Genomic DNA, 26,213 nt, shown 5'->3' on the forward strand with positions numbered 1-26,213 from the left:
CTCCTGCTAAAACTATACATCTACTGTAACATCTACACTGTTATTACCTGGTCTCCCACTGCATTCCTCCTGCTAAAACTATACATCTACTGTAACATCTACACTGTTATTACCTTGTCTCCCACTGCATTCCTCCTGCTAAAACTATACATCTACTGTAACATCTACACTGTTATTACCTTGTCTCCCACTGCATTCCTCCTGCTAAAACTATAGATCTACTGTAACATCTACACTGTTATTACCTGGTCTCCCACTGCATTCCTCCTGCTAAAACTATACATCTACTGTAACATCTACACTGTTATTACCTTGTCTCCCACTGCATTCCTCCTGCTAAAACTATACATCTACTGTAACATCTACACTGTTATTACCTTGTCTCCCACTGCATTCCTCCTGCTAAAACTATACATCTACTGTAACATCTACACTGTTATTACCTTGTCTCCCACTGCATTCCTCCTGCTAAAACTATACATCTACTGTAACATCTACACTGTTATTACCTGGTCTCCCACTGCATTCCTCCTGCTAAAACTATACATCTACTGTAACATCTACACTGTTATTACCTTGTCTCCCACTGCATTCCTCCTGCTAAAACTATACATCTACTGTAACATCTACACTGTTATTACCTTGTCTCCCACTGCATTCCTCCTGCTAAAGCTATACATCTACTGTAACATCTACACTGTTATTACCTTGTCTCCCACTGCATTCCTCCTGCTAAAACTATACATCTACTGTAACATCTACACTGTTATTACCTTGTCTCCCACTGCATTCCTCCTGCTAAAACTATACACCTACTGTAACATCTACATTGTTATTACCTTGTCTCCCACTGCAATCCTCCTGCGAAAGCTATACATCTACTGTAACATCTACACTGTTATTACCTTGTCTCCCACTGCATTCCTCCTGCTAAAACTATACATCTACTGTAACATCTACACTGTTATTACCTTGTCTCCCACTGCATTCCTCCTGCTAAAGCTATACATCTACTGTAACATCTACACTGTTATTACCTGGTCTCCCACTGCATTCCTCCTGCTAAAACTATACATCTACTGTAACATCTACACTGTTATTACCTTGTCTCCCACTGCATTCCTCCTGCTAAAACTATACATCTACTGTAACATCTACACTGTTATTACCTTGTCTTCCACTGCATTCCTCCTGCTAAAACTATACATCTACTGTAACATCTACACTGTTATTACCTTGTCTCCCACTGCATTCCTCCTGCTAAAACTATACATCTACTGTAACATCTACACTGTTATTACCTTGTCTCCCACTGCATTCCTCCTGCTAAAACTATACATCTACTGTAACAGCTACACTGTTATTACCTGGTCTCCCACTGCATTCCTCCTGCTAAAACTATACATCTACTGTAACATCTACACTGTTATTACCTTGTCTCCCACTGCATTCCTCCTGCTAAAACTATACATCTACTGAAGCAGCTACAATATGAGGTCCCACTCAATATAGACGTGCCATCTCAACCCTGTGGGCCCTGGTCAAAAGTAGTCCCCTGTAAAGGGAATAGGGTGCCATTCGGGACACAGTCAAATACTTTAGTTTAGTTCTACAGCCAACAGTGTGAGAAGCATGGCATCTATCCAAGGTCACGGTCTAGATCTACTGTGCTGGCAGGGACCTGTTCTCAGGGGCCGCACGGGCCACAGCGACTCACCCGGGGCTCTGAGCCACTCCACTCTCTCTTTCTCTCTCTGACTCTCCCTCTCTGTCTCTCTCTCGCTCCTCTGACTCTCCCTCACTCTCTGACTCTCCCACTCTCTCTGACTGTCCCTCTCTGTCTCTCTCTGACTCTCCCTCTCTGTCTCTCTCTCGCTTTTCTGACTCTCCCTCTCTCTCTGACTCTCCCTCTCTCTCTGTCTCTCCCTCTCTCTCTCTCCCTCCCTCTCTGTCTCTCCCTCTCTGTCTTGTCCTCTCTGTCTCTCCCTCTCTGTCTCCCCTCGCTCTCTGATTCTTCCTCTCTATCTATCTCTCTCTCTCTCTCTCTGTCTCTCCCTCCCTCTCCGTCTCTCCCTCTCTGTCTCGTCCTCTCTGTCTCTCCCTCTCTATCTCTCTCTCTCTCTCTGACTCTCCCTCTCGGTCTCTCTGTCTCCCTTCTCTCTCTCCCTCTTCTCTCTCTCCCACTTCTCCCTCTCACTCTCCCTGTGTTTCTCTCCTAATCATTCTGACTATAGCAGAAAGAGAAGGCACACAGTTGGAATGGGAGTGGAAGGGACATCTCCTCTCCTCTCCTCTGTGACTGTGTTACTGCCATGGGATGTGAGAACCATTCATCTCCCTGCCAATCTACAGACAGAGAGAGTGAAGCTATCTGGTCCGCGGCCTCGCTCAGGGAAACTTTGTGACACTTTAATAAAGTCAGTTGCGCTGCCTCAGTTCTGACGACTCATTGTTTTTTTCTCCTGGAGAGACAATGCACGATGTGTCGTTTTTGACTGACAGCCAGATGGCAGCGATGGGAGCCCAGGAGGAGCTATTTGCAGCATTTCTCCAGGGGGTGCTGAGAGTGTGACATTGCGTTCCAAATTACACCCAATTCCCTATTTAGTGCACTACATTTTACCAGGGCCCATAGAACTCTGGTCAAACGTAGTGCACTATATAAGGACTTTGGGAGTGCCCGGCTTGGCCCAGCCCGCTGAACTGGCACATCACAACATTGGGCCTGGCACACGCACTTGGGGGGAACCTGAGCCTGATCCTAGGCCATCATAGGGCTGGAACAGCCTGGGCATGGGGCAGTGCTGAGCTTCCCATACTTAGCACTCTTAGCATAGAGAAAGTCACTCAGGTCCAGGACAGAAAAGAAACAGACAGACCCTCAGAGTCAGCATGGAGAAATGGCTAGGCAGTTCTCCTTCGTCTTCAGATAAAAATATCTTTCACTCATGTGGTACTGACCTGTCGGCCATATTGGCCTTCATCACAATGACAATGACATGGTTTGAAGACAGAGAGGGCCAGATCAAATCAAACTGCAGACATACAGTTAACCACTGTTGATAATGATCCAGGCCATCCAAGATGGTGGAGGTAATGTTAGAGAGACAACCATGCATTAATAAAGGAAAAGTAAACATCCCATTACCACCAGCAGCATCAAAAGGCCATGTGTCCTTTTGTTCAATGCAGCCCTAAAACAGTATTACCTGCAGAGCTGAGCATCAGAGCTACCAATGACCAGACAGTCTTTATTTAGCCAGATACAAACAGGACACCACTGATCACAAACACAACTTGTCATCTTACCACTGATGGTAGACTAGTAGGCATGACAACAAAACATCAACAGAGTACGATACATGTGTCACAACCGATGTGGAGACACGAGAGCTCGCAGCAGCCTCTATATTACACAGTAATTGGAGGCAGTTGTGTGGTTTATGGGTCTAGTACACAACTTGAGCAGAGCTGTGATGACATGCTCCTGAACCAGATATCACCCAGGATATCACCCAGGATATCACCCAGGATATCACGTGGGGTTCATCACCTTTTACAATCACATAGAAAATGTTTTAATGTCATACAGACGACTACAGAGAAACAGACCCACAAAATGGCTGACTGTGGATATATACGTAGAGACACTGTAATGTGAATACCTCTTGTAGTCATAGTCGACGGAAGCAGAGGAGGAGTACGCGCCCTCTGAGTGGGCTCGGGACATCCTAGTGGAGCGCAGTAACCTGACAGCCTCTTCTCGACTGATGTTGGATATGCGGTGGTTGCGGCTGGCGAAAAGAGAGCGGTCAGAGGGAGTCAATGTGTGTTTTAACAATACCTTAATACCAGGTTGGTCAGGTGGGACAGAGAGAGAGAGAGAAGGTCATCAACCTGTGGACGAAACCTGGTTTTCACATGACCCTGGGGACCGTTGGGGACAACTGATGGAAGTACACCAACTCTCTGTAGGCTGTTAAGGGGACAGTTGATGGGGGCGCACCAACTCTCTGTAGACTATTAAGGGGACAGTTGATGGGGGCGCACCAACTCACTGTAGACTGTTAAGGGGACAGTTGATGGGGGCACACCAACTCTCTGTAGACTGTTAAGGGGACAGTTGATGGGGGCGCACCAACTCTGTAGACTGTTAAGGAGACAGTTGATGGGGGCGCACCAACTCTGTAGACTGTTAAGGAGACAGTTGATGGGGGCGCACCAACTCTGTAGACTGTTAAGGAGACAGTTGATGGGGGCGCACCAACTCTGTAAACTGTTAAGGAGACAGTTGATGGGGGCGCACCAACTCTGTAGACTGTTAAGGAGACAGTTGATGGGGGCGCACCAACTCTGTGGACTGTTAAGGGGTCAGTTGATGGGGGCGCACCAACTCTGTAGACTGTTAAGGGGACAGTTGATGGGGGCGCACCAACTCTCTGTAGACTGTTAAGGGGACAGTTGATGGGGGCGCACCAACTCTCTGTAGACTGTTAAGGGGACAGTTGATGGGGGCGCACCAACTCTCTGTAGACTGTTAAGGGGACAGTTGATGGGGGCGCACCAACTCTCTGTAGACTGTTAAGGGGACAGTTGATGGGGGCGCACCAACTCTCTGTAGACTGTTAAGGGGACAGTTGATGGGGGCGCACCAACTCTGTAGACTGTTAAGGGGACAGTTGATGGGGGCGCACCAACTCTCTGTAGACTGTTAAGGGGACAGTTGATGGGGGCGCACCAACTCTCTGTAGACTGTTAAGGGGACAGTTGATGGGGGCGCACCAACTCTCTGTAGACTGTTAAGGGGACAGTTGATGGGGGTGCACCAACTCTCTGTAGACTGTTAAGGGGACAGTTGATGGGGGCACCAACTCTCTGTAGACTGTTAAGGGGACAGTTGATAGGGGCGCACCAACTCTGTAGACTGTTAAGGGGACAGTTGATAGGGGCGCACCAACTCGCTGTAGACTGTTAAGGGGACAGTTGATGGGGGCGCAACAACTCTGTAGACTGTTAAGGGGACAGTTGATGGGGGCGCACCAACTCTGTAGACTGTTAAGGGGACAGTTGATGGGGGCGCACCAACTCTCTGTACCTCTACTATTCTCTTGTGGTTTGATCCAACAACAACATCCACCTTGACCGCTGTGGATGGGTAGCCACCATAAAGAGTGTATATCAGATATATAGGATTCATATACTGATATATACAGTGGTACAACACAGGGTGGGCACTGGGCAGGGGGAACTACCTCTGCTGGACAACTCTTCACAAACAGAAAAAAACAACAGGACACATCCATTTCAGACTATTGACAGGCTAGTTTCTTTGAGGTATATCTCAAGGTACAATCGAAGATAACAAATAGCGGGCTGTGTATTTGTCTACCAATAAAGATACGTAATCAATGATGAAACTTTGGCAAATGTATGAAAAGTATGTGGAGAGAGGAAATGTATGTGTTTATGAAGCCGAAATGAGGAGTGATCCTGATTCTGTATCTTTTGGTTCCATATAGAATCCTCTGGGGAAAGGGTTCTACCTGGAACCAAAAGGGTTCTACCTGGAACCAAAAAGGTTTGTACCTGGAACCAAAAGGGTTTTACCTGGAACCAAAAAGGTTTCTTCAAAGGGTTCTCCTATGGGGACAGCAGAATAACTCTTTTAGGTTCTAGATAGCACCTTTTCTTTCTGAGTATATGGGCCATGGAGTGGCCCACCTGTTTAATTCTACTGACTACAAAAGACCACACACTACACTTATGCATATACAGTATATTTGTCTGGGAAGGGAGAAATATATACCTGGCTGCCCACACCACACCACACCACACCACACCACACGTTGTATCGTCAATGGCATTGGCTTAGGATGTGAAGTGGATAGGTTTGTGCGCCATTGACATTAAACCAACACAGGCTTGAAGCTTCATAGGCCAGCAGCTTCCTACAGACAGCAGGGGGCGAAGTGGAGGGTGTGATGGAGGGAGGAACATGCACTGTCAGGTAAGAGTCTACCTGGGTTCCTTCTGATGATCATCACTAGGTTGACAGCGTCTGGATCGAGGTAGGGTGAGAAAATGGCTGCGAGACATGAAGGGAGAGAACAGAGACATGGTTGAATGGGGCTGAATGGGGAGGGAGAAGAGGGAGAAAGAGAGAGAGTGAGAGACACACGGGGCGAGAGAGAGAGAGACACGAGGAGAGAGAGAGACACAGGGAGAGAGAGATATAGCGAGAGAGAGACAGGGTGAGAGAGAGCGAGAGAGAGAGAGAGAGAGAGAGAGAGAGAGACACGAGGAGAGAGAAAGACACAGGGTGAGAGAGATACATTGAGAGAGAGAGACAAGGTGAGAGAGAGAGATATATCGAGAGAGAGAGAGACAGGGTGAGAGAGAGCGCGAGAGAGAGAGAGAGAGAGACAGGGTGAGAGAGAGCGAGAGAGAGAGAGAGAGAGAGACACGAGGAGAGAGAGAGACACAGGGTGAGAGAGATCGAGAGAGATAGCGAGAGAGAGACAAAGGGAGAGAGAGAGAGATAGAGAGAGAGAGCGAGAGAGACACAGGAGAGAGGGATCGCGAGAGAGACACAGAGAGAGAGAGAGAGAAAGAGAGAGAGAGAGAGAGAGAGAGAGAGAGATGTACAGTGTTGGAGGAGAGAAGGGAGGATACAGCCATGGAAGAGGAGAGGATATTTGTGCAGTCCTTCCTCAGGTTAGAAAGCCCATTGAGATGCATGATGAGGCGCTCCTAATTTACTGTTTTGTACTGTAACACACATGCTGCTGTAAACCAACATCAGTCCCAGTGGATTCAATCCAAACCGTGTAAGATACTGAATGTTATTGGAGTTACTGTATGTTGTTGGACTAGCCCCCTAACTCTCCAAATGTCTGTACATTCATTTCTGCATTAGTTAATAACTTTACAAAATAAAATGAAAAACAAACAAAAGTACATTAATGTGTTGTTGGATTTCAAAACAAAATAACACATATGTAATATAAAACAACCTCTAAAAAATTTTAATTCCCCAAAATAATGAAATAATAAGGCCCATAGGGCTCTGGTCAAAAGTAGTGCACTTTATAGGACATAGGGTGCCATTTGGTATGCACACCATGACTCATTTCCTGTTTCCTAATTTTCAACTGTTTTCAATAAATAACAGCAGCAGTTGATTAAGGGGAAGCTGAAATACAGTCTTAGTGAGCAACTGTCTGTCACACACAATCTAGATAAGTGCATTTCCTGTGTCTGGCCCTGATTTAGGCTGCCTCAGCCATCCTCGCCTCAGAAATATCAAATAAACTTAATTGAATGATTGGAGGGGGTAAGTAAGGAGAAGAGAACTGTGCCAAGGCTGAGCTGTATGTCTGAGACGCTGGGCTGGTGTTGTTTGCTATAGCAGAACAAACAGTATGACTAGAATGGGAAAGTCCCCTCAGACCACAGCAATTTGACAGTACACTGATGGGTTATAACTTGACTGGGGTTGTCATTTCTAGAGATTCTATTTTTTATAGTCTCAGGTGTGGTGGAGGAATGAACATCACAACACAAACACAGGAACTGTCACAAATGGCACCCTATTCCCTACATTGTGCACTACTTTTGACCAGAGCCCTATGCTTATCTTTTCTTATTTGTTATTGTTGTTGTGGAGACGGTGGACGGTGTATACCATGTGTATCCCGTTACGACTAATAAAACTTGAATCTTAAACCTATGAGCCATGTTCAAAAGTCGTATACTATTATAGGGAATAGGGTGCCATTTGGGATGCCAGGGTGCCATGTTGATTCTAATGAGTCTGAGCACCGGAGTTCATGATCCCCTCTCAGTATTAATAAGGCAACACGATTTGAACACAAAGGAGAGAAGAGGTTAGTTAAAGATCCACCTAATGCAGGACATCAGAGAGGAGATTGGAGTTCTTGGAAAAGGGACAGGTTGGGGAAAGGGACAGGTTGGGGAAAGGGACAGGTTAACTTGTGAGCACTAGGTGAGATATCCTAGTATAGCAGTTGTAGGTGTGAAAGCATCAGACAGATTACCCAGGTGTAAGGTTGTGTAACGGAGGCAGTTCAGTGAAACCACGCTCATGTGATTAGTAACCACGCATGAGACCTAAACATTTGGGTTAGCTCTCGAGCTAATGCCTAGGCTTTAGCTCAGAGGTCTAACAGTTACACAGTCCTGTGGCTCGCAGACAACCCGGGTTGGAACCCTGTCAGTCGCAGTTGGTTGTGTTGTCTGCAGCAGCTGGTGTGTGAGGCTGTGTGAGGTTGTGTGGGGCTGTGTTAGGCTGTGTCAAGCTGTGTGAGACAGGGGTATCTACCTGTCAGGTGAGTGGTGGTCATCGGACACACTGCGCCGGTCCACTCTACTGGAGGAGCTGTACTGAGACGAGGCGGGGTCAATGTCATAGCCGGGGTCCAGACTTCTGCTGTATACAACAGAATCACTGGATCACCCCCTAGTGCGGTACAGTCACAGTACAAACTCCCCACAGTGTCACCCAATGTCTCGGGGATGCACCTACTCACCTTAATGCAACCACTGTCAGTGTGAGTGAGATCCCAGTATCGGTTATATGGGTTAAACATTCTACTATCAAGACAACTATCACAGAGATACCGCTTAAAGGACAACCTCTGATATGAGTTGAGGTTCTCAGTTCCCATTGTGGTGCAGGAAGGGATACAACTTGGGATGCTGGGCTGGACGGGGGACAAGTGAGATGGGGGAGTTACCTCTGTGGAGGGGGGACACTGGGGGACCGCGACCGCGCCCGGTTCATGTCTGCCGACCGCGAGCAGTGGTTGGATGACATCGCCTGCTCGGGGACAGACAACGTGGAACTATGTAGGTCCCTGCCGTTCTGCCGGTAGTCTGGAGAGACAGAGAGAGAGGGGGAAAGAGAGAGGCAGAGAGAAACATAGATACAGAGAGAGACAGAAAGAGAAACAGAGAGAGACAGAAGCATAGAGAAAGAGAGAAAGAAACAGAGATACAGAGAGAGAAACAGAGAGAGAAATATAGAGAGACAAACAGAGAGAAAGAGAGAGAGAAACAGAGAGACAGAACCAGAGAGAAAAAAGAGAGAAAGAGAGATACAGAGAGAGAAACATATAGAGAAACAGAGAGAGAGAGTGATGTCAGGAGTCATTCAGAGAAAGACCCATCGTTCTAAGCGCAGCCTCTCTAACCTGGTCCCAGATCTGTGTGTACTGTCTTGTCTAGTTGGCAAGGCAGCACAAACTGATCTGGTACCAGGCTAAAACCTTTCCTCCCTATTGACCATACACACTGCTGCAAAAAAAACTGTCAACAGCAACATTTATTTTCAGAGGATTCTTTCAAACTTTTCAGAAGTTGCACAGAGTGGCATAATGGTTGGTGGCTTTTCAAAATGCTGAGGCTCTCTATATTCAAATAAATGAGGGCTTGGTCTCAACTCAATGTTTATGTGATTCAAGTCATTGCGGTTAACATTTTTGCATTAAACATGAAAATAGCTTTCAAAAATCAGAAACATTATAATGACTTTTCCCTGCTAGACTGATTAGTCCATCGAACATGAATGATTATCATTATTCAATAATCAGCCATGGCCAGGAAGCATGGTTAAGGTCAAAGGTCAATGTTTTGCACCATTATCCTTGGTTAATATTCAATAGAGTGTATAGCACATTAAAATGAGTTAAACGTAACAGTGAATAAAAGGGAGGATTAGGAAGGAAACACAAGACATTATGAAATATGAGAGGAAAAGTTAACCTTCACAGCTACTTTAGTTTGATACTTCTATCAATTATCTCCAAATCATTACATTTTCGCTTCCAAATATGTTTGAAAGTGAATTTGCAGCATTGTGAAACCTGAATTCCTTCAAATTATACATAGAGGGAACCCAGATAACATAAAAAGGACAGTATTATGTGAATGAATATTATGTTAAAATGATTCACAATCAAGTCCTGCATAACACCACGTCATACATATTTACTATTGTGGAAACAGAGAAACATTAAACCCATTCCACCTGACATCACTACATTTCACTATCTAACATCTGCAGTCTAACTATCAGCAGCCCAACACTGGGGTGGGTAACTAAGCACCCAGCTCTGCAATCAGCTTGCTTTACGTGCACAACCCAAATGTAGTTCATTGGTTCTCTTGACAAGCCGCGTCACACATGACTAGAAACTGTGTGTTAAGCATATATACTGTGTATAGAGGAGAGAAGCTCAGATATGACTAGAAACTGTGTGTTAAGCATATATACTGTGTATAGAGGAGAGAAGCTCAGATCCGAATTAACAGGACAGAGCCAGCAGGGAAGAATGACTGCATTATCCTAAAACCACAGCAGTGACATCCCAATTCAAAAAAACAATCAATCTATTATTCCTGTGAATAGTTATCATCTCTTCTCCCTTAGTATAGTATCAGTAGTTTGATATGGAGAAGGTAGGAGGAAAGGGGATTAGCAAAGATCTCTGGGAAACAAGGGAAGATGAGAGACAGAGGAGAGGGGTATTCCCACTGAGTGAAGGGATATTATGGGCGTAGTGAGAGAGGAGGCTGTGATGTGAGAGAGGGGCTAATGAGAATGTTACAGAGGTGGGAGGGTTTCCTCCTCATCTATTACGCACACACACACACACACACACACACACACACGCACGCACACGCACACACACACACACCCACACGCACACACGCACACACAGCTGTCTGTGTGCTGCCTGGACTGCTACAGTAATCTATTCTCTCTGGCAACAGCCTCTCATTTGATGTGCAGCAGCGGCAGGCTGAGACTAGCGTGGGCGTCTGCTGCCTGTGTCGAGGAGAGCAGCTAGTTACTGTAGCGCAGAGGGAAGGAGAAGAAACTCACTGCTCCTTGTAGAGCTGCTGCAGTATCTTAGCTAGCTACCTTCTTTTAAAACATCTCATGATCCAGTACAGTACATTGACATACATACAGCTGTATGTTCATATACTGTTTACCCCTGAGTTAGCTGCATCAACATTATACTGATTACTATTCATGTGTGACTCTGTCTGTAGTATATTACCTGACACTACACCAACACCGTCTTCACAGTCATAGTCAGAGATCTCACTGTCACTGATTCTCTGAGATCCTGGAGGAGAGATGGAGAAAGGAGAGAAGAGAAGGATAGAGGTTAGTTTACTCCAGGGTCTGTCCTCTTCCCCTGGTCAGACCATGGCTCTGTGGCCTAGCTGTCACCAGTGTTGTCCAGTTGGTCTCTAGACTCTAGATCAATGCCCCAGTCCTGGACATAGTCAGGGAAAGCAGCAGACACAGAAATAGAACACTATTTATTTTGAGAACACTATTAAACAGTATTATATTGTATCTCAAAGTCACGTTCTTACATTGATAATCACTGGCCACACTTTAGAAACAGCACATACAACCAAGACCTACATTTGCTCTTCTGATTTTCATCACCAACGTAGGAGCTGCCTATTTTAGATAGTGTGATATAAAGTCTAATTTAAAGAGAACAACTGTAACATATAGCTAGTGTGAGACATGATGTTGGATGTGATGTAAACAACATTGTGTAGTCCTCTCCATCTAGCCTAATTGGCAATAGGAACAACATCGTGTGGTCCTCTCCATCTATCCTAATTGGCAATAGCTTCCATGTTTTCAAGGTGGCGCTTTGAATTGACATTTCAATCATTCAATGTACATCTGAAGATGGAGTCTGAGAGGTATTCTACCGTCTCCACCGTCTTCAGAACTACCCCCTCCCTCATCCCTCTTTCCGAGTCGTCCCCTCTCTCACTCAGTAGCTTTTTCTGACTTATTCACTGTTCAGTCAACTTAAATCAACTGGACACTTGGGCTTTTACAGAAATGACAAGTGCTGCATTCTGGCAGCCGCTCTCTCAGCCTTTCTCTGCCTCTCTTTTTCTGGCAGCCGCTCTCTCAGCCTTTCTCTGCCTCTCTTTTTCTGGCAGCCGCTCTCTCAGCCTTTCTCTGCCTCTCTTTTTCTGGCAGCCGCTCTCTCTCAGCCTTTCTCTGCCTCTCTTTTTCTGGCAGCCGCTCTCTCTCAGCCTTTCTCTTCCTCTCTTTTTCTGGCAGCCGCTCTCTCTCAGCCTTTCTCTGCCTCTCTTTTTCTGGCTGCCTCTCTCTCTCAGCCTTTCTCTGCCTCTCTTTTTCTGGCAGCCGTTCTCTCAGCCTTTCTCTGCCTCTCTTTGCCTCTCTTTTTCTGGCTGCCTCTCTCTCTCAGCCTTTCTCTGTCTCTCTTTTTCTTGCAGCCACTCTCTCAGCCTTTCTCTGCCTCTCTTTGCCTCTCTTTTTCTGGCTGCCTCTCTCTCTCAGCCTTTCTCTGCCTCTCTTTTTCTGGCAGCCGCTCTCTCTCAGCCTTTCTCTGCCTCTCTTTTTCTGGCTGCCTCTCTCTCTCAGCCTTTCTCTGCCTCTCTTTTTCTGGCAGCCGTTCTCTCAGCCTTTCTCTGCCTCTCTTTGCCTCTCTTTTTCTGGCTGCCTCTCTCTCTCAGCCTTTCACTGCTTCTCTTTTTCTGGCAGCCGCTCTCTCAGCCTTTCTCTGCCTCTCTTTATCTGGCAGCCGCTCTCTCTCAGCCTTTCTCTGCCTCTCTTTTTCTGGCAGCCGTTCTCTCAGCCTTTCTCTGCCTCTCTTTTTCTGGCAGGCTCTCTCAGCCTTTCTCTGCCTCTCTTTTTCTGGCAGCCGCTCTCTCTCAGCCTTTCTCTTCCTCTCTTTTTCTGGCAGCCGCTCTCTCAGCCTTTCTCTGCCTCTCTTTTTCTGGCAGCCGCTCTCTCAGCCTTTCTCTGCCTCTCTTTTTCTGGCAGCCTCTCTCTCGCAGCCTCTCTTTTTTTGGCAGCCGCTCTCTCACTCTTTCTCTGCCTCTGTTTTTCTGGCAGCCACTCTCTCAGCCTCTCTCTGCTTCTCTTTTTCTGGCAGCCGCTCTCTCAGCCTCTCTCTGCTTCTCTTTTTCTTGCAGCCACTCTCTCAGCCTTTCTCTGCCTCTCTTTTTCTGGCAGCCGCTCTCTCAGCCTCTCTCTGCTTCTCTTTTTCTGGCAGCCGCTCTCTCAGACTTTCTCTGCCTCTCTTTTTCTGGCAGCCGCTCTCTCAGCCTTTCTCTGCCTCTCTTTTTCTGGCAGCCGCTCTCTCTCAGCCTTTCTCTTCCTCTCTTTTTCTGGCAGCCGCTCTCTCAGCCTTTCTCTGCCTCTCTTTTTCTGGCAGCCGCTCTCTCAGCCTTTCTCTGCCTCTGTTATTCTGGCAGCCGCTCTCTCAGCCTTTCTCTGCCTCTCTTTTTCTTGCAGCCGCTCTCTCAGCCTTTCTCTGCCTCTCTTTTTCTAGCAGCCGCTCTCTCGGCCTCTCTCTGCCTCTCTTTTTCTGGCAGCCGCTCTCTCAGCTTCTCTTTTTCTGGAAGCCGCTCTCTCAGCTTTTCTCTGCCTCTCTTTTTCTGGCAGTCGCTCTCTCGGCTTTTCTCTGCCTCTCTTTTTCTGGCAGCCGCTCTCTCAGCCTTTCTCTGCCTCTCTTTTTCTGGCAGTCGCTCTCTCGGCTTTTCTCTGCCTCTCTTTTTCTGGCAGCCTCTCTCTCGCAGCCTCTCTTTTTTTGGCAGCCGCTCTCTCACTCTTTCTCTGCCTCTGTTTTTCTGGCAGCCACTCTCTCAGCCTCTCTCTGCTTCTCTTTTTCTGGCAGCCGCTCTCTCAGACTTTCTCTGCCTCTCTTTTTCTGGCAGCCGCTCTCTCAGCCTCTCTCTGCTTCTCTTTTTCTGGCAGCCGCTCTCTCAGACTTTCTCTGCCTCTCTTTTTCTGGCAGCCGCTCTCTCAGCCTCTCTCTCTCGCTCCCTCACGTCTCAGAAGGGCTGAAACTGTTTTAACGCTCTTGTTTTAGAGCGGTCAGCTCTTTCACCTCACACACACACAGATGCCCCATAAAAATTGTCCCAGCTAATCTCAAGCCTTAACATTGGAAATACATGTGCAGGTTACATACAATAGAAATATGTAAAGTCAAGTGCAAATACAAGTTCACACCCAACAGACACAACAGACACAGACACAACAGACACAGACACAAGCAGAGGAGAAGAAGAGCAAAAACCAGCACAATTATCATAATGTTTTTCAAAAGGAAAGTGTTGGCATAGGGCAGAAGATGAGACAATGCATTGCACTGGGAAAACAAGTGGTCAACATATTCAAATGACAAACAGGGGAGTGGACAGAGCTCTTCTGATAGAGCTAAATCACCCGGATCTGGACTGGGAAACTGAAACCTGCCGGGCCCGAGGCTGACCATGAGGCGGCCATCTTGTTTAAGGACTGCGGTGGAGCGGAGAGGGAGCATAGCGAGGATTAAAGGGAATTGTGGGACAGCTAATGGAGGAGTGGAATGAAAGAACACTTTGGAGGTAGAGAACAGTACAATAGGACTGAAGCAGAGGGGAGAGACAGAGTCTTCGTATGAACAGCAACACTGAGTGGAGAGAGAGCTCAGTGGAGAGAGAGCTCAGTGGAGAGAGAGCTCAGTGGAGAGAGAGCTCAGTGGAGGGAGAGCTCAGTGGAGAGAGAGCTCAGTGGAGAGAGAGCTCAGTGGAGAGAGAGCTCAGTGGAGGGAGAGCTCAGTGGAGAGAGAGCTCAGTGGAGAGAGCAGCGTGGAACAACAAGCGGGGGCCGTTACCTGAATTGTACGAATACGGCCCCTTGTCTGTAAGTATCAGGTTGAGTTGAGAGGGATAAGAAAACAAACACCATATGAACATACTAACAGTAATAAATACTTCATAAATCATTCAGGCTTTGGCAGACAGGCAAAGACAGTCGGTAACAGGGCACCTGCCAGCCGCCATACTGGCTTTTCAAAATCATCAGACGAACGGTTGGTTCGACACTCATGTCTCATTCCCTATCCTGAGGTTTGGGGTTCGAACAGACAGGAGCTTTCCTACACTGTTCTAGTATAGACTAGTATACAGGTTATGGATGTTAGGGCAGAGGGGTAACCTACTCTGTATGGGTAGCCTCCTCGTGGGGCTCTCTCCGTGGAGCTGTCTGCGCTGGGGGTTGGGCGAGGCGCGGGGGAGGGGCATGGAGGACACATCGTGGGTCTGCAGCTTGTACCAGTGAGGCTCATCATCCAGCAGGGCTGTCTCCAGCTCTATCAGTATCTAAAGGAGAAACACACCAGCGTCACTACACACACACACACACACACACACACCACACACACTCCTCAATACACTAGCCACTGCTAACTGGACTCATTTCAGAGCAGATCAAGACCTCCACAGGCATGGCCCGACATCATTTTTAAAATAAGTTTTTCCAGCAATCTTGATTGGAAGATTCTGGATTTCCTGCTTTTTCCCTCCAACTGGGAGGATTTCTGATGACCTGGGAATTCTGGGAAAGTTACCAGAATTCTGCAACCTTATTGACAGTGAGGGCAGAGTATGTGAGTATGTGATGATGTTACAGTAAGCATCACATCAACCCCCAGTAGCCTATCATCCTTCCTATGGAATGTAGGGTTTTATCAAGAGCTTGACCCTGTTGGTTAGATTAGTTGAGCTATCAGAGTTACTGTCCTAATCCTGACTGGATGGGTATGTTTGGTATTATATCAGAGACGGATGAGTGCCTGAGTCTGGTTAGGTGGTGGTGCTGCCGACTCTTGTTACAAATATAGCCACAGCCCCATGTCTCCGTGTCCCTCTGTACCTGTCTTTCTAACTACCTTCCGACTGTCTCTGTCCATAAAACAATAGAAAACTATGAGGGAAAAAAAGAGATGGATGGGCTTACCTCTCCCAGGAACTCGCTTTCCTCCTCCCTGACCCTGGCCTGGTCCCACAGGGTGATCTCCAACATGCGCTCACGGAACTCCCGCCGGTGCACAGGAGAATACATAAAGGTCTGGTTCCATTTGGGCTCTAAGGATTTCTTTACCGTTTTTGTTCTCCTCTTGCTTTTGTCGCTGGAGGAACAATAATTCAAACTGTTTTTATTTACAACCATGGTAGAAAAGACTCCCGAACAGGTCAACACAGCACAGGACAATGGGATGAGCTGGGGAGGGAGCGTCATGTTGGAGCACTGATCAACTTTCTATCATTACTTCCATGTGTCTGAGAAGGGGTTTTCTGAGCGCAGTGAAGGTGTAGGTCAATGGGATCACATGATGATCTTTGTGACGGTAGCAGTTTAAATGCAATGTGACATGACCCATAATTTAATTATCAGAAGAAAAAAATATATAGGTAAATAAAACCAAAGACATTCTTACCATAAATTCAACATTCAGTGAGACTATTATGCGAGTGCCCAAATCTGTATCAATCAACCAATGGCAACTTTAGGATATTGGAGGATAGGTCTAGCCACTAAGAAATGGCTGTGGATAGAATGAAGTGAAATGCTGCGAGCTAGATCATTCTGTAGTTACTGTCTCTACTCTTACCTTCTGTCAGGGAGGAAGTAGATTTTGACGTAAGGGTTCCTGGGGCGGCCATCTTCCCTAGAAGGCAGGTCCTTGGCTCCCAGGATGGTGACTATTAGCTGATGGCCCACTTTGTCATACCACAGTTTGACCTATAGATGGGATAGAACAGGGTCACATGGTCACTGGGCTGCCAGTAGGGAGGGGGGGGGGGGCTCTATATCAGGGTGACCTCATAACCCTCCACTTGGAGAGCTACTGGGTGTGCAGGGTTTAGCACCAGCCCTGCTCTATATTAACTAACAAACACACCTGATTCAGCGAATCAAGGTCCTGCATGGTGAGCAGCTAATTAGTAAAATCACTGGATTGTGTTAGATTTGAGCAGGGCTGGAGTTAAAGCGTGCACACCCAGTACATCACCTGGAGGATTTCTGGTTTAGGCATTAGCAGGTCACATGCTTAGGGGGGAGGGGGGGGGGGGGGGGGGGGGGGGGGTGATGATACAGATCTGTACTGTATATCTTACCATGACCTACATTTTACCATGACCTACATCTTACCATGACCTATATCTTACCATGACCTAAATCTTACCATGACCTACAGTATATCTTACCACGACCTACATCTTACCATGACCTACATCTTACCATGACCTACATCTTACCATGACCTAAATCTTACCATGACCTAAATCTTACCATGACCTACATCTTACCATGACCTAAATCTTACCATGACCTATATATTCATCGGCTGCTCTAGTCATATTTTCTAGGTGTGTTTGAGTGGAAAGGATTCTACAGTATGTGTATCTGCATTCATATCTACAGTATCCTAACTCTTGGTATCTAAACCATTACAACATGAGAATTAGACCAACATGCTTACTGTTCTGAGTGTGAAATTGTATTTGGAACCATACAACACAATGCAGGCCTCTACGCTGACCTTTTTTACAAGGAGCACGTGTGCACCTAAGTTGAAAAATGTAGGCACACACAAAGATATTTACGAGCACAATTAATATTTCAGGCCATAAAGCTAGAATCCTTCATTTTTGTAGGCGTACTAGTGCTCCTAAATTAAAATTCCAGGACACACAGCAAAATATTTAGGCGCATATGCTAGTAAAATGGTCACACTGTAGAGCCCTGCAATGCAGTGTCAGATAGTGTATAGGTAAAATATACATATACATCAATCATGCTGTCATGAGTGGCATCAAAGACACTTCACACTTGTCCGAGCGAAGTATGGACATAACAGAGAACACTTAGAAGTAAGAAATTAAATAAACAACATTTACGGAAATATATATATATTTTTTTTGAATTGCGAAATATTTGTTTTTAAAAAAATGAATTGAAATACTAGAGGAAAATCAAGCCTTCTAAGCTCTTGCCCATACTTATGTCGATAATGATGGGAGGAGTCTTGATCATTGCATTGACTTCCATAGTTATTTCTTTATGCATGCAGCAATACAAAGCAACAGCAAGCATTTAACACATACAAGATCAGTCAGGAGATCTGATAGTCAAACAACATAGGCGGTAGGGGCCTTCAGGTCAAACAGCTTGCACTGGGAAGACTTCCTCAACACAAGTCCCCTATGGAAAAGATGTACGATTCTGACCATACTACAGCACTGCACTGATGGTATAACCCTTAACTGACAGATTCACCTTGAAAAGTTGAAATTATACCCCTGATGTAATCCATTACACTGCCTATATTTCCTGTACAGTCAGCCACATCATTTACATTGACATTATTGCGTGGCCTGGTTAAGTAGAGCATAACACTGCTTCTACAGAAGGCTAATTGATCTACCTCTAGGAGCTGCGCCAAGGGTACACTACACACCTATTTATAGACTTCCATTCTCACCCTCTCCTTATCTGACAGATAGTGTGAGGTGTTGGCAATACATCACCTACCTTTAAAACGAGGAAACCAACAGTGCATATCATACCAAAAACTCCTATACAGTATACGGTATATATATATTTTGTTTGAAGCTGAACTGATGCTTGACAAGGACATGATGGGACAAATATACAAATGTGATCTCCCAAATAACATGAGTATTCCACACTCCAACTCTCACAAGCTAGCCAGAGTAATGACATCTCCTTAAAAAGGCTCCATGCTTGCCTGTTCAGTTCAAGTGAATTCTGTATTCAAACTCTAAAATATTATTTGGAATATGCTTTAAAATAAGGGACTGCAACATGAAACTTACAGCCATTCAAAAATGTCAATATAAATATTTGCCAAATGTTGTGTTCATGATTACCAGTTGTTGGCCGTTGTTGCTATAGCAACCTATTCAGGACCTGAGGGCGTCAAGCCAATTGAGGACGATGTCCAATCTAGTTTCATGTTCCACAGAACAAATAAGCTCATTTATTTGTCCCACAAAATGTAACAGTTTTACTAAAACATTTAAGGAGACACCCTCCTTTAATTGCCAATGTGGAGCACTGTTGTAGCTGACTAGGTACAACATGCCCATGTCAGCTAACATGTTGATCAATGTGTTTGAGCTTGTTTGAGTGTAGGCGACAGGATCTGAGCATGTGTTTGAGCTTGTTGTTGCTGTTGAGTGTAGGCTACAGGATCTGACCATGTGTTTGAGCTTGTTGTTGCTGTTGAGTGTAGGCTACAGGATCTGACCATGTGTTTGAGCTTGTTGTTGCTGTTGAGTGTAGGCTACAGGATCTGGCCATGTGTTTGAGCTTGTTGTTGCTGTTGAGTGTAGGCTACAGGATCTGACCATGTGTTTGAGCTTGTTGTTGCTGTTGAGTGTAGGCTACAGGATCTGACCATGTGTTTGAGCTTGTTGTTGCTGTTGAGTGTAGGCTACAGGATCTGACCATGTGTTTGAGCTTGTTGTTGCTGTTGAGTGTAGGCTACAGGATCTGGCCATGTGTTTGAGCTTGTTGTTGCTGTTGAGTGTAGGCTACAGGATCTGACCATGTGTTTGAGCTTGTTGTTGCTGTTGAGTGTAGGCTACAGGATCTGACCATGTGTTTGAGCTTGTTGTTGCTGTTGAGTGTAGGCTACAGGATCTGACCATGTGTTTGAGCTTGTTGTTGCTGTTGAGTGTAGGCTACAGGATCTGGCCATGTGTTTGAGCTTGTTGTTGCTGTTGAGTGTAGGCTACAGGATCTGACCATGTGTTTGAGCTTGTAGTTGCTGTTGAGTGTAGGCTACAGGATCTGGCCATGTGTTTGAGCTTGTTGTTGCTGTTGAGTGTAGGCTACAGGATCTGACCATGTGTTTGAGCTTGTTGTTGCTGTTGAGTGTAGGCTACAGGATCTGGCCATGTGTTTGAGCTTGTTGTTGCTGTTGAGTGTAGGCTACAGGATCTGACCATGTGTTTGAGCTTGTTGTTGCTGTTGAGTGTAGGCTACAGGATCTGGCCATGTGTTTGAGCTTGTTGTTGCTGTTGAGTGTAGGCTACAGGATCTGGCCATGTGTTTGAGCTTGTTGTTGCTGTTGAGTGTAGGCTACAGGATCTGACCATGTGTTTGAGCTTGTTGTTGCTGTTGAGTGTAGGCTACAGGATCTGGCCATGTGTTTGAGCTTGTTGTTGCTGTTGAGTGTAGGCTACAGGATCTGACCATGTGTTTGAGCTTGTTGTTGCTGTTGAGTGTAGGCTACAGGATCTGGCCATGTGTTTGAGCTTGTTGTTGCTGTTGAGTGTAGGCTACAGGATCTGGCCATGTGTTTGAGCTTGTTGTTGCTGTTGAGTGTAGGCTACAGGATCTGGCCATGTGTTTGAGCTTGTTGTTGCTGTTGAGTGTAGGCTACAGGATCTGGCCATGTGTTTGAGCTTGTTGTTGCTGTTGAGTGTAGGCTACAGGATCTGACCATGTGTTTGAGCTTGTTGTTGCTGTTGAGTGTAGGCTACAGGATCTGACCATGTGTTTGAGCTTGTTGTTGCTGTTGAGTGTAGGCTACAGGATCTGGCCATGTGTTTGAGCTTGTTGTTGCTGTTGAGTGTAGGCTACAGGATCTGGCCATGTGTTTGAGCTTGTTGTTGCTGTTGAGTGTAGGCTACAGGATCTGGCCATGTGTTTGAGCTTGTTGTTGCTGTTGAGTGTAGGCTACAGGATCTGGCCATGTGTTTGAGCTTGTTGTTGCTGTTGAGTGTAGGCTACAGGATCTGGCCATGTGTTTGAGCTTGTTGTTGCTGTTGAGTGTAGGCTACAGGATCTGGCCATGTGTTTGAGCTTGTCGTTGCTGTTGAGTGTAGGCTACAGGATCTGGCCATGTGTTTGAGCTTGTTGTTGCTGTTGAGTGTAGGCTACAGGATCTGGCCATGTGTTTGAGCTTGTTGTTGCTGTTGAGTGTAGGCTACAGGATCTGGCCATGTGTTTGAGCTTGTTGTTGCTGTTGAGTGTAGGCTACAGGATCTGGCCATGTGTTTGAGCTTGTTGTTGCTGTTGAGTGTAGGCTACAGGATCTGACCATGTGTTTGAGCTTGTTGTTGCTGTTGAGTGTAGGCTACAGGATCTGGCCATGTGTTTGAGCTTGTTGTTGCTGTTGAGTGTAGGCTACAGGATCTGGCCATGTGTTTGAGCTTGTTGTTGCTGTTGAGTGTAGGCTACAGGATCTGGCCATGTGTTTGAGCTTGTTGTTGCTGTTGAGTGTAGGCTACAGGATCTGGCCATGTGTTTGAGCTTGTTGTTGCTGTTGAGTGTAGGCTACAGGATCTGGCCATGTGTTTGAGCTTGTTGTTGCTGTTGAGTGTAGGCTACAGGATCTGACCATGTGTTTGAGCTTGTTGTTGCTGTTGAGTGTAGGCTACAGGATCTGGCCATGTGTTTGAGCTTGTTGTTGCTGTTGAGTGTAGGCTACAGGATCTGACCATGTGTTTGAGCTTGTTGTTGCTGTTGTTGCTGTTGAGTGTAGGCTACAGGATCTGACCATGTGTTTGAGCTTGTTGTTGCTGTTGAGTGTAGGCTACAGGATCTGACCATGTGTTTGAGCTTGTCGTTGCTGTTGAGTGTAGGCTACAGGATCTGGCCATGTGTTTGAGCTTGTTGTTGCTGTTGAGTGTAGGCTACAGGATCTGGCCATGTGTTTGAGCTTGTTGTTGCTGTTGAGTGTAGGCTACAGGATCTGGCCATGTGTTTGAGCTTGTCGTTGCTGTTGAGTGTAGGCTACAGGATCTGGCCATGTGTTTGAGCTTGTTGTTGCTGTTGAGTGTAGGCTACAGGATCTGGCCATGTGTTTGAGCTTGTCGTTGCTGTTGAGTGTAGGCTACAGGATCTGGCAATGGAAGGGTGTCTCTCTGAAATATTTCCTTTAGATTAGTTAGTCATGCAAAGAGTCGAGACTCCTGGCATAACCGTATGATCATGTTATATGGTATAAATGAATAATAATAATAATAATGACATAATGCACCGCACTGCAAGGGAAAGATGCCGCCATTTCCCTGGTATGCATTTTCCAAGATGGAGGAAACCAAAAAGGCAACAGAAAAAGGCGAGCGAAGACCAAAGAGAGTCAGTCTGTGAGTCAGACAGGTGTTTACCTGGACCCTAGGGACAAAAGGCGCTGTTCTTCTACTAAGGCTTTGGCTCTGGGTAAGCAAAATTAAACAACAACAAAGAAAAATGCAATAAAACCAACAAAAAAACACAAAACAACCAACAAAACACACTCACTGGACTCGAACCAGTGCCACAATAACACAAACACATTTTGAGGAGGAGGGGACGGAGAGTCAATCTAGAGGTGTGTTTTCCCCCACCGTTCATTAGCATCAATCTGCATCTCATTATTCACTAATGTGCTGTATTGTCTTGGAGCCTTATCTGTGGGTTCCTGTACCTCCACACTCCTCAGAGAGAGGAAGAGGCTGCTCTGCTCCCGTTTTCACAGAAAATGATTGATGACTTCTAACTAAGCATTCCCTTCTGTGCTCTCTGGACTGTAACTTTCCTTCCTTTCTTCATTTAACATTTGCGTCATGATGACGTATTCAAATCCAATTGTTCCCTCAACACGGCTTGGAAATAATAATAATAATAATAATAAAAACACAATACAATTTCTAACTGCATCCAATGTATTATTTAACTGGCACTTGATCCAACAAGGTAATGTACTACAGTATATCAACTACAGTATATTAATGACAGTATAATTACAGTATATCAACTACAGTATATTAATTACAGTATAATTACAATATATTAATTACAGAATATTAATGACAGTATAATTACAGTATATTAATTACAGTATAACTACAGTATATTAACTACAGTACAATTCAAATACTCTTATTTTGGTTTCAAGGTCGGCTCATTGATGAAATGGAGAGAACTTCTGGATCTGAGTGGTGTGGGGCTGAGTGCTACAGGTAGGGATTGCAGAGATCAGAACTGCAGCCTGATTGGCTGACTGGGTTCTATTTGCGTCATAACTGTCAGCACGGGCCTCCTGGGTGTAGGCCTATGAATACTGGAGGGCCTGTGTGTGCCTGCTACCTCTCTCTGTGCTCCTTCTCTCCCTGGCTCTCACTCTGCTCTGCCATGCTCCTGTTACATACAGACAGGAGAGGAGAGGAGCCAGGTGGAGACACTAGCAGCAGCACAGATTAGATCTCCCCCTCCTCACCAAAGAAAACAACAACAAGCAGAAAGAACACTGACATCAAATGATTCCTTCTCTCCCTTCCTTCTCTCCCTTCCTTCTCTCCCTTCCTTCTCTTCCTTCCTTCTCTGGCTCTAGGAGCAGTTTTACTGGGGTGCAACATTACAGTACAAGGCTTACAGTGTTTATGGACACACAGTCAACTATCAAACCTTCTCACCTCTTCTGATAAACAAACACACTATGGACTTGATAGACTGATATATTTTGACTGATATACTGGTATATTGTTTGATACTTTGATATATTTCATTGATATATTTTTATTTATAATCACATATAATATTGATGTGTTTTCATAAGGAAAGGGATTGAAAAGCTGTGACTATTTCATAACTATCTTTATTTTTTCTCCAAGAAACTAAATATCCTGAGTGTTGAGACAAGAAAATAAGTGTTAGAGGTTAGCATTAATCTATTTCCATCTGGCCTCTTGAGTTTTAGAGTTCATTCCTCCCATGTTAATCTCAACTGTGTGTTTTACTCACTTCCCCCAAGAGTAAATTAGGCATCAGATAATAAGCAACATGGTTCAGGGTAACAGGATATATGGTCCTAAGCTGGGTTGGGATGGGTCCAACTGAACAACTCTCAGAGCTCCAGCTACTCTCAGAGCTCCCTCCAGCTACTCTCCAGAGCTCCAGCTACTCTCAGAGCTCCAGCTACTCTCCAGAGCTCCAGCTACTCTCCAGAGCTCCAGCTACTATCCAGAGCTCCAGCTACTCTGTGCTCCAGCTACGCTGAAGAGCTCCAGCTACTCTCCAGAGCTCGACATACTCTCAGAGCTCCAGCTACTCTCAGAGCTCCAGCTACTTTCCAGAGCTCCAGCAACTCTCAGAGCTCCAGCTACGCTGAAAAGCTCCAGCTACTCTCCAGAGCTCCAGCTACTCTCAGATCTCCAGCTACTCTCAGAGCTCCAGCTACGCTGAAGAGCTCCGGCTACTCTCCAGAGCTCCAGCTACTCTCAGAGCTCCAGCTACTCTCCAGAGCTCCAGCTACTCGCCAGAGCTCCAGCTACTCTCCAGGGCTCCAGCTACTCTCCAGAGCTCCAGCTACTCTCCAGAGCTCCAGCTACTCTCCAGAGCTCCAGCTACTCTTAGAGCTCCAGCTACTCTCCAGAGCTCCAGCTACTCTCAGAGCTCCAGCTACGCTGAAGAGCTCCAGCTACTCTCCAGAGCTCCAGCTACTCTCAGAGCTCCAGCTACTCTCAGAGCTCCAGCTACTCTCAGAGCTCCAGCTACTCTCCCTGAATACTGCAGAGAAAGAGAGAAAGAAAACATCTGTTCTTAAACCCTCTGTGTGAATCTACACTGTATGATACTTTCCTGCAGGTAATGTAGGCCCAGACAGAGTATTGTGGGTATTGTAGTAGGGTACTCACTGAGAGCTGTCCTGACAGGTACTGGGGGGCGTCCCGCAGCATCCCGGGGCTCATGGGAGACGTGACAGAGATAGAGGGGCGATCCATCTTCTGAGACTCAAAGGAACTCGAACCTGAGACAGGACAGACAGGGAGAAGCTCACATGATCAAATCTGAAACACTGTGATTTTGGTAACATACTTCAAGAAGAGGAATAGAGGAAGAGGGAGAGAGAGGGGGGAGGGGAGAGAAGAAGAAAGCGTGTAGGGTAGAGAGATAGAAATGAGATACCATCACCTCTCTTTGACATTACCTTAGCTTGATATTTCAAGGTTGATTAATTAACGCAGGCTAATTAGTTATCATTGGGAAATGAAAGAAAAGCCAAACTTACTTGATTCCAGTTGTGCATGTGTGCTGTCTGGTATCCGAGGAATATCTCTGAAAGGAGAGGGGGGGGGGGGGGGGGGGAGAGGGGATCAATTGGTGCTAATGCTGAATGCACTGTATTTTAATGGTCCTAAGAAGAGCATTAGTCTTCATTCTCCTGTACAGCAGCTCCCTCCCTCAGCAATACAAAGCAGGACAAATATAGACACTGACAAAGCAAAGGGGTTTCTGATTTCTCTGGGTATCTCTACTTTCAAAAACGATTGGCATCCCGCTGTTTGTGGAGGAGAGGGGGAGAGTGGGTAGTGAGACACAGGGAGAGAGAGAGAGAGAGAGAGAGAGAGAGAGAGAGAGAGAGAGAGAGAGAGAGAAAGGCAGCAGCCACCGTTCATTTCACTGTGCCGCACTGCTAGTCCCATATGAGCCTCTGACACTGTCATCCCACTGAAGGACTGATGGAGGGGAGGGATATTGGGAGGGAGGAAGGGAGGGATGGGAGGGAGGAAGGGAGGGATGGTTGGGAGGCAGATATGTTAAATAAACAAGCTGGTGCTGGCAAAACAAATGACATTGAAATACACTCAGCCCCCATTTTCCATTTCTCACATACTCTCTCCTTTGCAAGACATATTTCTACAAATGTATGAATGTGAATACACTGTAGTTTTGATGGTTCAGTAGTAATAAGTGTAGTTGCTGTTGTTAGGTCTTACCCTATGGGCCTAGAGACCACCAGTTCCACCTGGGGTTCTGGCTTTGATTCTAGAATGATATTGTAAACTTCTTTAAATGTGGCTCCTTGTAAAAACCTCCCGTTCCACTCCAGCACCTGGTCGCCTGTAAAACAAGAGATGCTGTCAGTCATCCACACACCAAGACGTCAGCTGGCACGGTGCCGTTATGAACATGGGAAGCATAGTTATAAATATAGTTAAAAACATGATCTGTGTAGTTATAAACATGAGCAGGCCCACATGATGGAGAAAAGGAGAATATGAATGGTATTGTAGAAAACACAGCACACATAAACAAACAGTACAGCATTGTAATCTTCCTGCTACGGTAATATTATAAATAATTGAATAGGCCTCGGTCGCAACCCTTATGGTAACAAATAACAGCACATCTGTCTAGTTCATACATGTTGTAATTAGTGCTATTAAATGAAGGGCAAAGGGTGTCAGAAGTTAAAACAAGGTTCTGACCCAGTTCAGCACCAGTTCACCAAGTAATCCAAATGTTTCTTGAATCACTGAAGTAGCTTATTAAATCTACAGTGCTGTGTACATGAGAAATGTATTGACAATCTTCAGTGTGCTTCAAA

The 26,213-nt window shown here is 45.8% G+C and overlaps 1 protein-coding gene across 47 annotated transcripts in view; it reads right to left on the reverse strand.

The window, feature by feature from the left end:
• Window positions 1-26,213, reverse strand: part of rims2a (regulating synaptic membrane exocytosis 2a) — a 247,315-nt gene that overhangs the window by 88,397 nt on the left and 132,705 nt on the right. For 12 of the 47 annotated variants that reach the window (XM_090227805.1, XM_090227695.1, XM_090227781.1 and 9 more), the window contains 9 exons: window positions 25,603-25,726; window positions 24,894-24,940; window positions 24,520-24,632; window positions 16,476-16,606; window positions 15,821-15,992; window positions 15,024-15,183; window positions 11,088-11,156; window positions 8,757-8,895; window positions 8,342-8,449 (listed from right to left, as the gene is read on the reverse strand). In XM_090227805.1, coding sequence (XP_090083931.1) covers window positions 8,342-8,449; window positions 8,757-8,895; window positions 11,088-11,156; window positions 15,024-15,183; window positions 15,821-15,992; window positions 16,476-16,606; window positions 24,520-24,632; window positions 24,894-24,940; window positions 25,603-25,726 — 1,063 coding nt within the window. Of the gene's footprint in view, window positions 1-3,665; window positions 3,795-6,019; window positions 6,086-8,341; window positions 8,450-8,756; window positions 8,896-11,087; window positions 11,157-15,023; window positions 15,184-15,820; window positions 16,014-16,475; window positions 16,607-22,011; window positions 22,060-24,519; window positions 24,633-24,893; window positions 24,941-25,602; window positions 25,727-26,213 lie in introns of all 47 variants that reach the window. The other 35 variants (XM_090227771.1, XM_090227770.1, XM_090227691.1 and 32 more) reach the window with 7 other exon arrangements.

Source organism: Oncorhynchus mykiss, chromosome 3 (genome assembly GCF_057628025.1).
Source record: "Oncorhynchus mykiss isolate SJ-2025 chromosome 3, ASM5762802v1, whole genome shotgun sequence".
NCBI lineage: Eukaryota > Metazoa > Chordata > Actinopteri > Salmoniformes > Salmonidae > Oncorhynchus > Oncorhynchus mykiss.